Source organism: Equus quagga, chromosome 20 (genome assembly GCF_021613505.1).
Source record: "Equus quagga isolate Etosha38 chromosome 20, UCLA_HA_Equagga_1.0, whole genome shotgun sequence".
Lineage (NCBI taxonomy): Eukaryota > Metazoa > Chordata > Mammalia > Perissodactyla > Equidae > Equus > Equus quagga.
This window is the reverse complement of record NC_060286.1, coordinates 3,655,239-3,668,345: the sequence shown is the minus strand read 5'-3', so window position 1 is coordinate 3,668,345 and position 13,107 is coordinate 3,655,239. Positions and strand designations below refer to the sequence as shown.

General features: G+C 36.5%; 1 protein-coding gene across 1 annotated transcript in view; it reads right to left on the bottom strand.

Moving 5' to 3' along the window:
• The window catches only part of TMEM260 (transmembrane protein 260), a 65,956-nt gene that overhangs the window by 33,273 nt on the left and 19,576 nt on the right, over window positions 1-13,107 (bottom strand). Inside the window, exons 4-5 of the mRNA XM_046647296.1 lie at window positions 7,275-7,452; window positions 5,984-6,097 (exon numbers count right to left, since the gene is read on the bottom strand). Of these exons, the coding sequence (XP_046503252.1) occupies window positions 5,984-6,097; window positions 7,275-7,452 (292 nt within the window). The remainder of the gene's footprint in view (window positions 1-5,983; window positions 6,098-7,274; window positions 7,453-13,107) is intronic.

Below are 13,107 nucleotides of genomic sequence, written 5' to 3'. Positions count from 1 at the left end.
CATTTCATGGAAATACCTGACACAAATGGAACTAGCTTTTAAATAACCTCCCAGCTCATCCAAAAGCTCTTTTTTTTCCTCAATTTTACATATAGGCTGGAAGGAAATTTTTTATGTTCTATGTAACAATGTTGCTTCATGTGAAAATATATTTCTCATCTGCACACTTCTAAAACAAAGGACAATACTGACAAAGTCTTATAAAGATTAAGTCCAAAAGAATTCTGGTATACTAGAAAGATTCAAATATTGGTTGCTTTAGCAAGTGGGAAATGGGGTCTCTTACAAATATCATAATTGGAAATTGCCAATTTTTCCTTTAAAAAAAGGGAAATTCATATGTGACTATGAATTCAAGAACTATGGTTCACATTCACCATAAATAGAGCAAGCAGTTGACTTATATTAGTATTTTCAAATAAATATTCTTAATTGAAAATGGAGTGCTTTTATTATAATACTGATTTCATTTGATAATTCTAAAGTGGTAGTGAGATGCACAAAAAATGATGGCATAAAAAGAGTAAGAAGTAACTAATCGAACAACATGGCTTTGCTATTCTTAAAAGCAGTTTTAAAGAAAGTAAATGTTTATATTTTAGCAGTTTCTGCATATTATAAAGTTCAACTTAGAATGGCAAGATGCAGCTGCTGCTGAATTTTCCTTTTGTGTGGGAAACAAACAGGGAGACAATTACATGAGCGCTATTTCAGAGGGCCCAGGAAAGTGGGTCTGAGTCCCAGCTGCACATACATTAGAATCACCTGGGGAGCTTTGTAAAACTATCAAGGTCTGGGCCTCACCCCAGATCAATTAAATCAGAATTATTTTACGGTGGGAGCAGCATAAATATACACACACACACAAATATATATATACATTAATACAGGTATGCATATACAGGCATGCATCGTTTAATGACCTAGATAGTGTCTGAGAAATGCGCTGTTAAGCGATTTCGTCGTTGTGCAAACATCACTGAGTGCACTTGGACAAACAGAAGGTATAGCCTACTACACACTTACACTATATGGTACTAACCTTATGGAACCATTGTCCTATTTGCAGTCTGTCGTTGACCAAAATGTTAATGTGGCGCATGACTGCATGTGTATACGTGCAATATATATACACACATTTACTTTCTTAAAGCTTCCCAGATAATTTAAGTGAGCAGTCAGGGCTGCAACCAACTGACCTCCTGCTCTGCCTCAAATCACCTGACCAGTGAGACAAAACTATCCTTTCACTTCATTGGTAGACCTTATTTTCTAGCCTCTGCTACTTAAACAGTGGAAATGAAAGGTCCTTTGAAGAGTGATACTTCGCAAAATTTCATCATTCATCAGTAGCTGACCTAAGTACAGGGCAAACAGGCTCTCAGACCAGGCTCCTAACTTGTCAACTCTGAGTCCTGCATGGTTTAAACAAAGCAAATGGCTCTCCTTTCAATCAACTAACACAAAATACATGCTTTTTAGGTTCTTGCCAGAGAATGCACTTCTCTGATATCTGAAAGCAACTACTCTGATGTCAGAAGCCTGGCTAAGAGTGACACCATCAAGATGGCAATATACAGCATCCCCAACTTCAGTCCTCATCACAAAAAGACCAACAGCAACTATCCATAGACAAGACACCATTGTGAAAATCTCAGAATCTGGAGGCGAGGCTGAAGCACGTCCCCAGACCACAGAGACTGAGAAGGATCACACTAGAAGTGTCAGAGGAACATTCTGATCACATCGCACCTCCCCCAGGCCAGCACAGCGTTGCACAGAGAGGGCGCCCCTGGGGCTAGTTTTCCCAATGGGAAAAGAGAGTCCCGAGTGGACATCCACCTCCCCTACCATTGCAGGATGCTTCCCAGGAGGCCCACTCTGGTCTCACCTCATAGGGACCACTGAGGGGGGATCTGTGGCACTCAACCAGTGGGCATCAGTTAGAGATGGAGAAGGGAAGTGGGGCTTACAAAGCAACCAGCGCTCAGATCCTGGCAGACTGCATTCCTGCCTGCCTGAGCAGAGATCCCAGCCAGCGGGTCTGCCCATCTGCAGAGTGGAGCCAGTGGCTGATCCCACCCTAAAATAATTCTGATTTAATTGATCTAGGGTATATCTTAACATAATAAAGCTCACATATTCTAAGCCCGCAGCGTACATCATATGCAATGGTGAAAGGCTGAAAGTTTTTTCTCTAAGATCAGGAACAAGGCAAGGGTGTCTACTCTCACCACCCCTATTCAACATAGCACCAGAAGTCCTAGCCAGAGAAATTAGGCAAGCAAAAGAAATAAAAGGCATCCAAATCAGAAAGGAAGAAGTAAAATTGTCTCTGTTTGCAGATCATATTATCTTATTTATAGAAAATCCTAAAGACTCCAACAAAAACCTGTTAGAACTAGTACACAAACTCAGTAAAGTTGCAAGATACAAAATCAATGCACAGAAATTAGTTGCATTTCTACACACTAACAACAAACTACCTAAAAAAAATAAGCAATCCCATTTACAATAGCATCAAAATAGTAAAACACTTAGAAATAAATTTAACTAAGGAGGTGAAAGATCTATAAAACTATAAAACATTGACGAAAGAAATTGAAGAAGACACAACTAAATGGAAAGATATCTCGTGTTCATGGATTGGAAGAATTAATATTGGTAAAATGTCCATACTACTCAAAGCTATCTATAGATTCAATAAAATCCCTATCAAGATTCCAACAGCAATTTTTACAAAAATAGAAAAAAAAATTCTAAACTTTGTATGGAACAACAAAAGACTTTGAATAACCAAAGCAATCATGAGAAAGAAGAACAAAGCTGGAGGCATCACACTTCCTTATTTCAAACTATATTACAAAGCTATAGTAAACAAAACAATATGGTACTGGCATAAAAACAGACACATAGACCAATGGAACAGAATTGAGGCCCAGAAGTAAACCCATGCATATATAACAAGGGAATCAAGAATACTCAATGGGGAAAAGATAGTCTGTTCAATAAACAGTGTTGGGAAAAATGGAGATTCACATGCAAAAGAATGAAACTGGACCCCTATCTTACACCACACAGAAAAATTAACTCAAAATGGATTCAAGACTTAAATATAAAATCTGAAACCATAAAATTCCTAGAAGAAAACATAGGAAAAAAGCTCCTTGACTTTGTCATGACAATGATTTCTTAGCTATGAGACCAAAAGCACAAGCTATGAAAGCAAAAATAACAAACGGGACTACATTAAACTAAAAAGCTTGTGTACAAAAAAGAAATGATCAACAAGACAAAAAGGCAACCTACAGGAGAAAATATTTGCAAACTGCATATCTGATAAGGGGTTGATATCTGAAAAATATAAGGAACTCACACAACTCAACAGCAAAAAAACAAATAATCTGACTAAAAAATGGGCAAGGGACCTAATAGATATTTTTCCAAAAAATATATTCAAATGGCCATCAGATATATGAAAAGGTGTTCAACATCACTAATCATCAGGAAAATGCAAATCAAAACCACAATGAGAATAACCTGACACCTGTTAGAATGGCTATTATCAAAAAGACAAGAGGTAAGCGTTGACGTGGATGTGGAGAAAAGGGAGCCATTGTACAACGTTGGTGAGAATGTAAATTGGTGTAGTCACTGTGGAAAACAGTATGGTGGTTCCTCAGAAAATTAAAAACATAACTACCATATGATCCAGCAATTCCACTTCTGGGTATATATCCAAAGGAAATGATACCACTGTCTTGAAAAGACAGCTGTACACCCATCTTCATTGCAGCATTATTAATAAAGCCAAGATGTGGAAACAACCTAAGTGTCTATCAACATATGAACAGAAAAAAGAAATGTGGTGTGGAATGGAGTATTATTCAGCCATAAAAGAAGGAAATCCTGCCATTTCTGACAACATGGATTGACCTTGAGAACATTATGTTAATGAAATAAGTCAGACAGAGAAAGATAATTACTGTATGACCTCACTTATATGTAGAATCTAAAAAATGGAATTCATAGAAACAGCGTAGATTGGTGGTTGCCAGAGGTGGGGGTTGAGAGGTGAGGGAAATTAGTGAAAGTGGTCAAAGGGTACAAACTTCCAGTTATAACACAAATAAGTTCTGGGGATGTGATGTACAGCATAGTGAGTATAGTTAACAATATAGTCATGCACTGCAAAATGACGTTTCGGTCAACGATGGACCACATATACAATGGTGGTCCCAGAAGATTAGTACCATGGAGCTTAGGTATGTAGTAGATTATACCATCTAGCATTGTGTAAATACACTCCGTGATGTTCGCACGATGAAACCGCCTCAGGACACACTTCTCAGAACATACCCCTTTTGTTAAGCAATGCATGACCACTGTATTGTATGTTTGAAAGATGCTAAGAGAGTAGATCTTAAAAGTTTTCAACCCACACACACAAAATTGTAACTATGTGAGGTGATGGAGGTGTTGGTTAACTTTATTGTGGTAATCATTTTGCAATATAGATATATTAAATCATCACATTGTATACTTTAAGCTCACACAATGTTATATGTCAATTATATCTCAATACAGCTGCAAAAAAAACTAAAAGAGAAATGAAGACTAGGGAAAAAAAAGAAGCCTGGCTAAGATGACTGATATCAGGATGCACTGATATGCATCTCCATCTGTGCATCCATCAATTCACAAGAAAAATATTTGGGCCTCCTCAGGTCTGTATTCAATAGAAAAGTCTTCGTTGAGTTATACTTTTTCATATCATATCTCAATTCTTTTAACCAAGGGCTTATATAATAAAAAATTATATAAAGAACTCTATACTCTATAAAATCACTATTAAAGACACTGCCTGTCACGCTGTTTAACATCCCTTACATAAGGTCTTATATGATTGACTTAATAGAATTCAGTTCCAAGAAAAAGTTGATCTTTCCTGTCAATTGTTATGTTTCCTTTTCATTTTTTTTAATCACATAAAAAGAATTTTAAAAGCTCCACATTACCCTTTTTGCTTTGTTGCCAAGAAGCTAAGAAAGAAAATGCATTCAAGTGTAGTAACTACAATTATCTAAAGCTTTGGTATAATTATTTCCCTATTTCTATATAATAATTTTATTATGTGTGTTTTTCTTAATATAATTCTGATTATAGCTGGGTATAAGTGACAAATAATGAAATGATAAACTAAGGTGGCTGAGGTGTAATTAACAAACAAACAATAAAGTAAGTGAAATGACTCCAGTATTGGCTTTGTATATGGACTGTTTTAACCTCTGTGAGGAAGACTGATAGAACAGAGTTTCTCTTTCCAAGAACTAGTGTCTAACTCTGCTCCCTGCCTTCTCCTTGCCTTACGTCTCCATTGCCTAACAAATAATTTTCCTATATTGCTCTATACCGCCATCTAAATTACTAATCATTTTTCCTTTCAGAGAAAGAAGAAACTAAAATAAATCGTTTTTAACGCTAAGAAAATCTGTTCTGAGAAAACAGGACTGCTATTTACCAGAGATGTTATTGTTTATTTCACAATGGCAGCAATGGTGTCTGTTGTGTTGAGAGCTGAATCTCCAGCACCGAGGAAGCAGCTGGTACCGAGCAGGCACTCAACAAACAATTGGATGAGTGAATGAACTATTATTAATACACTATTCTTCATCTCAGAATGTAGAATAAAACCATTGAGGAAATTTGCTATTTGTTTTTAAGTCCCTTTAGCCTATTTTCATCAAGTTGTTGTTCAGAATCCATAGGAAAATTATAAAACAGACCAGATGCCACTGCAATCAATACTGCATAATTTTTGTAAATCCTACTTTTTCAGTCAATGTTGTTAGGGCCTAAGGTTATTTATGCTTTATATAAAACTAAAAAAAAATTAAAGCCCCATGTTTTCTGATGCCATAAATGTTATATCGTGCTTAAATAAAATATTATGATTTTTTTTTTCCAAAATGCAAAGACCTACCTTCTCTTTTAAAAGTCGAAAGAGAATCCATGGTACTATGCACAAAACATAGAGCACTATTGTGTGCTGATTACATAAGCTAAGGCCACAGCAGAAAGCACCAATTTTGGCTATCTGAAAATAAATAAAAGAAAAAAATCCAAGCTAAACATTCACCCAAAACTCTACGTAAGCACAATAGTAAAAAGCTATTCTTTACATTAAAACCAAGTATTTGTACCACCAGCAGGTTACAATCAACCTCTCAGATGCAAGAAGTCAGGCTTTAACAATCACTAATATTTAACACCATTATTTTTTATTAATATTTTTCATTCTCACCAAATCATTGCAGTTTGCCCTTAAATGACTGTCTTCAAACTAAGTTTTAGAAAGTCCTGTATAGTGACTAGATGAGTCCTAAAAGTAATAGGATATCACATAATTCTTATTCAAATAAAGTCTATAACTGAAGTTCAGCAATTCTTTCTACCTTTTCTCCTATTAAATTAAATAAATGAAATATAATACTTTGTAATTAGAAACCTGGTTATCCATGGGTGGTGTTTTTGCTTTTTTTGAACATGCGTTATTTTCATAATCAGTAAAAAAGTTAATTTTAAACCAAAAATAAACTCTCATAGCATCACAGATCTGTTTACAGAAACCACAGATGAACCATGATGTTCTTGTGTTTCTATATTCGTTGCCGACACAAAGCTGCCTAGACTAGGATGATGCGGCTCTTTCCAACGCGCAGACTGTAAGCCCTCGGAAGACAGGGTTCCTTCACATTTCAGACGATTCTGACGAGAGCGTTTGCCTTACAATTCATTGCAAGCTCTTCCAAACTATGTCATTTTTACATCTGATATTCTCCTTTCAGTTAGAAAAAGGACAAATTTGATCTTTTTGCAATTAAGGAGCAAGTCAATGTACCATAACGATATATAACTTGAGAGGGTCAATCCAGAGCTTGGCATCTTAAGATCACACACATACACACACACAAACGATGAAGGAACTATCTAACAAGCCTGTCTTTCCCATAGGACTCAAAAGGGATTTCAGAATCCTCTCATTCTCCAAAAAACTTTTGAACTCTAAGAGAAAAAAAAAAGTCCCATGTTTTATAAAGGCTCTCATGGTTCACAGTAAAAGAACTGAGAATATCTTCTCTCTTAACATGCCTAGATTACCTTGACAGTAATCAGAATAGATAAACGGTATCTAAACCGAACTTAAAAAGAAATACAGCATCTGTCTAAAAATTAAAACAAAAAGTGACTTCACTTTGATCAAAATAGGTTACCTTTGATCTTTCTTCTGCAGTTGCTGCCTCCTCAAAATGTACAGTAAGAGCCATAAGCAGCCCCACAAACAGATTGTTTAAGCTAAAAACCTCTGCTGCAATGGACCACTGCCATGTTAGACGAGAAAATGAAAACACCCCCGCAGCAAGGATTCCTCCAGCATATGAGCCAGAAAGCCTGCAAAGACAGATAACATGAAATCTTCTTTCCCAACAAAAAGAACTGACTTTATTTTCCTTTTTATAAACTGTAGCAGCAGAAATTATGTCACCCAGCACTATCCCAACACATTATATGGTTAATACATTACTTCATGTAAAATTTCTTTCAAAAAATTTTAATTAGGAAGTTCATATATTAACGTATTAACAAACAAACAAACAACCCTGCTGGAATCCTATGGACTGAAGGAGGTTTAGTTATCAGATCTAACCTCTAGGATTCAAGCCAATTCAGAAAGCCTGAAGAGATAGCAGCCAGAGAGATAACAAACCTGTGTCATTTTTCTTGCTGCATCTATGAAGAATAATGATGGTCTGGTGAACACTGAAATATGCTTAGTTGTAGAAATTAATGAAACGGCAAGATACCTATTCAAGAACATTCATTCTCACTTCTTGTGGAAGTTTGGATCTAGGTACTTTCTACAATTATCTCCCAGCACATGGCAAAGGATGTCTTGGTTACAATATGTGGTGATGTTAAGATTTTTTAAGCTCTTAGTTTCTGATGATTTCTTCTTCACACAAAGTTGAAGTTAAAAATGATATATTTTTTAAAGAGACAGATGAGAATGTGAGTTTTAATAACACAAAAAGAATCAAATGCTATACTTGGAAACAAATTTCTCACCCCAAAATGCCAACAAGAGCCATACATTTCAAATCAATCAGGAATCTGGATCTTGGTTCAGAGATATGATTTGAGACTGGTAATGTGGCTGAATATACCAGAGCATATCAAACCAAAACAACTTTATATTTCACTATAAATCTAAAAACATGAAAATTAAAGCTATTACTGAATATCTATTTCTAACAAGTGTTATGAAATTCAGACAGCATTACTGTGTCTAATAATTAGGGTATTATATGGCCCCATGTCATTACTTTTTAACTACATTGTTTTGTATAAAAAGTTACGGAGTAATTCTATGGCTTTTAACCAACCGCTATAGAAAAGAAAAGTTAAAATAAAAATTTGAGTATCATCAAACATGTTTTCTTTTGAGTTTCTCTTTGCAATTTGTTCCTGTTTTCTTTCCCTTATAAAAATCATCAGTTTCCTACTTATTTCAGAGGTCCTCATTCTCCCAGTCATCCTGATTCAACACACTAAAATCATTTCTTCCTTCCAAAGTACTTTCCAAATTTCTTTCAATTTGTATTCCTACTGCCTTAGACTCAATTATTTTAATAGTTTCCTAACTTGTCTTCTGTTTTCCACTCTATTCTGCAATATAGCATCAGATTAAACTTCCTAAAACATACTCTTTATGACTCCCTCGCCCCAAACTTAAGGACTCTTCATTGCCTATGGGATAAATTCTAAATGAATCAGCCTGGAATGTAGGTTCCCAATAAACTGGACCCCACATAGTCACTAATTACCAACATTATCTCCATCTACTAGTCAGGCTACTCAAAACTCCCTAATAAGACATGCCTATTCCTAGCACCACACCTTTGCTTATGCTGTACCCCTGAAATGAATGCCCCCTTTGCTCCATATAGTCAAATTCTACTCTTTTCTCAAACTTCTCTTCAATTCCCAGGTTTCTAGCCCATCTCTGAACATCTACAGCATTTAATTGTCTTAACAATTATTTTGAGATTGTTTTTGAAATGTGAACTGGAGTTAAACTTCACTTATATTGGAAGCGTCTAGCCCCAAGCACAAAAAGGAAACAGTGAATGAGAGAATGAATTAATCTTAAAGTATTAGTAACATTTTTAACAGAACTTCTAAGTTCATCTGTGAATATTACTTTGGAAAGTCAGCATAAGATATAAGATTCCCCCCTCTACTTAAAACATAAATTAGCATTCTTGGAGAAAGGACTGATTCCAGGGCTGGGGGAGCTCAAATAAAAAATGAATCCAAAACATCTTGTGCCAGAAAGTAAGGAAGTGCTCAAACAGGGATATGACAACAGGACCCAGGAGGTAGCTGAAAGGGGCTCTCACAGGCCAAACTGGGGATAACTTGACCACCAAAATAATTATAGTAATAGGGTGTAACCCAATGAATAAACAAAAACCCATGAAGCTATACTGATGTACATACACGGAGGAGACGGGAACGTCCATAGAAAGTCAACTAGTAACTAACAACTGTAGGAGAAGGGATGGCATCAGAAATCACCGTTTGACAACCATCATGATAATCATCGACGGATACCAAACTAGTGGGCTAAAGTTTTGCAGTAACAGAAATACGTACATAGTCTAAAGGTATCTCCTTATAAACAGATTAATTAAAACGGAAAAATGTTAGCCTTACAGTGGCAAAGGTGGCAGACGCAATCTCAACCACATGATCAAAGTTAACAGCCCAGCAATAGGATAAACATCATATGCTTCCTGACCTATTCCAAGGAAAAGAACACAGCATCATTTCTATGGCATTCCTGCCAAAAATGCATTACCTGAATCTAAGCATGAAGAAACAACAAACTCAAATTGAAGGACATTCTACCAAATAACTGGCCTGGATATGTCAAAAAATGTCAAGGTCTAGAAAGACCAAAAAAAAAATCATGAAGAACTGCTCCAGATTAAGAAGACAAAAGGGATATGACAAGAGAATTAAAGGTGTGATTTGGGATTTCCTTCTGCTATAAAGTGCATTATTGGGACAAGTGGCAAAACTGAAGCAGGTCTGAAGATCAGATAACAATGTTGTATCAATGATGATTTCCTGAGACCTGCACTGTGGATATGTAGGAAAATGTCCTTGTTTTAAAGAAACATACTCAGAAGCACTTAAAGGTAAAAGGGGACCATGACTGCAGCTTACTGTTAAATGGTTAAAAACAAAACAAAACAACACACATATGCACAGGGTCAAGAATAAGCAAATGTGGTGAAATATTAACTTGTGAGGAACCTGCGTGAAGGGTATACAGAGTGGGCTATTCTAGCTACTTTGCTATAAATCTGAAGTTAAGTCAAAATAAAAAGTTAACAAAATAGGGGCTGGCCCCATGGCCGAGTGGTTAAGTTTGCGCGCTCCGCTGCAGGCGGCCCAGTGTTTCGTTGGTTCGAATCCTGGGTGCGGACATGGCACTGCTCATCAAACCACGCTGAGGCAGTGTCCCACATGCCACAACTAGAAGGACCCACAAAGAAGAATATACAACTATGTACTGGGGGGGCTTTGTGGAGAAAAAGGAAAAAAAAAAGTTAACAAAATAAATCAACATATTCCTGAGATAGTAATTTGCTAACATTTATTGAGTTTTGCCTGCCATGCGTCAGATATTCTTTCTTCTAAGTGCTTTCCTTATAGTAATTCATTTAATTTTTACAATAACCCTATGAGTGGATGCCATTTATCTTCTTTTTTCAAATGAAGAAACTGAGGCCCAGAGAGGTCAAGTAATTTTTCCAAGGTCCTATGGCATTTAAGTGGCAGAACCAGGATTCAAACCGTTAGTCTAGCCATTTAGTCCCATTACAGCATGGGGTAAATGATGGTTATTTAATCTTAATGTCAAATAATTTATTCTAGATTAATGATATACTGTATTTTTACTTGGTTAAATATGTACATCCTGGAGTGAAGAATAGAAGTTTTATAGATTATTAGAATTGTATTTATTTTTACTTTATCAAAACAACACACTACCAGCTTGAATTATATTTAACATCTCTCAAGACTGATTTTAACCTTTTTTTTGAAAGGGAAATAGGTCAAAGTTTAAAACCATGAGACAGTTAATTAAGGAGAATTGAGAAGAAAGTCCTGATATGTAGAATCCTCAGGAAGAAAACTCACTAACCTACAATGATTTTTAACAAGTTATTATGCTTCAGAAGACATCCCAAAGTGTTTGAATTATTGACACTAATTATTGAAATTATGAACTATATATAAAAACTGCCTTTCCAAATATTTCATAAAGCTTTAAAAATAGAAGAGAGAAAGGTAAAATTATCAACTTCAGTGATAAAATCTATCCAGTCACCTGAGCCTATTACACATAGTTATATGCATTAGCATTTTATTGAAGACTAATCCCACATCAGCAAGGAGTACAATCTGAATTTTCTCCACCCCCACCCCCACCCCCACCCAAGTCAGAATGGTTTTGCAATGAATAATCCATATACTCTTTCATCTGATTCTCCTTGATATCAGGAAATAATTTCTAAGACTGCTGGGTAAGGTTATAAAAGAGAAGGCAACCAACTGATTATAAAACCAGTAACAGAAATCAAACCTATAATCTTGATCTTTTTAGCATCTCAAATGAGCTTGCTTAGAAATCAGACTAAGTCTATAGGAATTTGGGTTGCAGTCCTAATATAAATTGAAGACAAAAAGAGTAGAGGATCTTTCGGTTTTTGCTTTGCTACTCACCATGTAAACTCCCTTTCTACGCTTGAGGGATGCCCAGTTTATGAGGCACAGCCCCCTCCTATTACACCATTGAAAACACAAGATACTTTCCGGTCTTCCTTGCAGGTAGAGCATGAGTGTAGGTCCTGGGCTCTGCCTACCAGAAGCACCTGCTCCATTCTTTGAATTGGAAACTCCTGAGGCAAAGAAGCAGGGATGGGGCAGAACCCATTGAGACATGGCTGGTGGCATTAATGTGTCATTTCCATAGATGATGATGGCAGACTTTCAGGGACAATATTCAGAATCCAGGTCAGTGCTGGAGGTGGAAGCTGGGGTGTCCAGTGTCCAGAGATGGCAGCGGTGGTGGTTTCACTAGAACATACCTGCCTAGAACTCCAGATGTTTCAGGCTCAGAGCCTGGTAAGCCAGCCCTCCTAGAAATTCTGCGAGCTCTCCAACTTCCTTCTTTTCCTCTTTCTTTTTACAATTCTAGAATTGAAAGTTTCCTTTTGTAAAAAAACAGTTTTACTGATATATAATTCACATATCATAAAATTCACCCATTTAAAATGTACAATTAAAGATTTTTGGTGTATTTACAGATATGCAACCATCACCACAATTTTTTTTTTTTTTTTGCAGGGGAAGATTCATTCTAAGCCAGTATCTGTTACCAATCTTCCTCCTTTTTCTTCCATCCCCCCCGCCAAGCCTCAGTACATGGTTGTGTATAGTTGTAAATTCTTCTAGCTCCTCTATGTGAGTGGCCACCACAGCATGGCTACTGACAGACGAGTGGTGTGGTTCCACATCCTGGAACTGAACCCAGGCCGCCAAAGCGGAATGCACCAAACCTTAACTGCTAGGCCATCAGGGCTGGCTCACCAGTCAATTTTATAATATTTTCATCACCTCAAAAAGAAACCCCATCCTGTTTAGCTGTCACCTCCCTACTCCCATCCCTAACCCCACCCCAGGTTTAAACAACCACTAGTCTACTTTCTGTCTCTATAGATTTCCTTCTTCTGGACTTTCACATGAATGTAATCATATAACATGTGGACTTTTGTGACTGACTTCTTTTACTTAGCACAGTGTTTTCTAGGTTCATCCAACTTGTAGCACGTATCAGTATTTCATTCCTTTTTATAGCTGAATTAATATTCCACTATATAGATTTACCACATTTTGCTTATCCATTCTTCCACTGATGTATATTTGGGTTGTTTCCACCTTTTGGCTATTACAAATAATGCTGCTATAAAC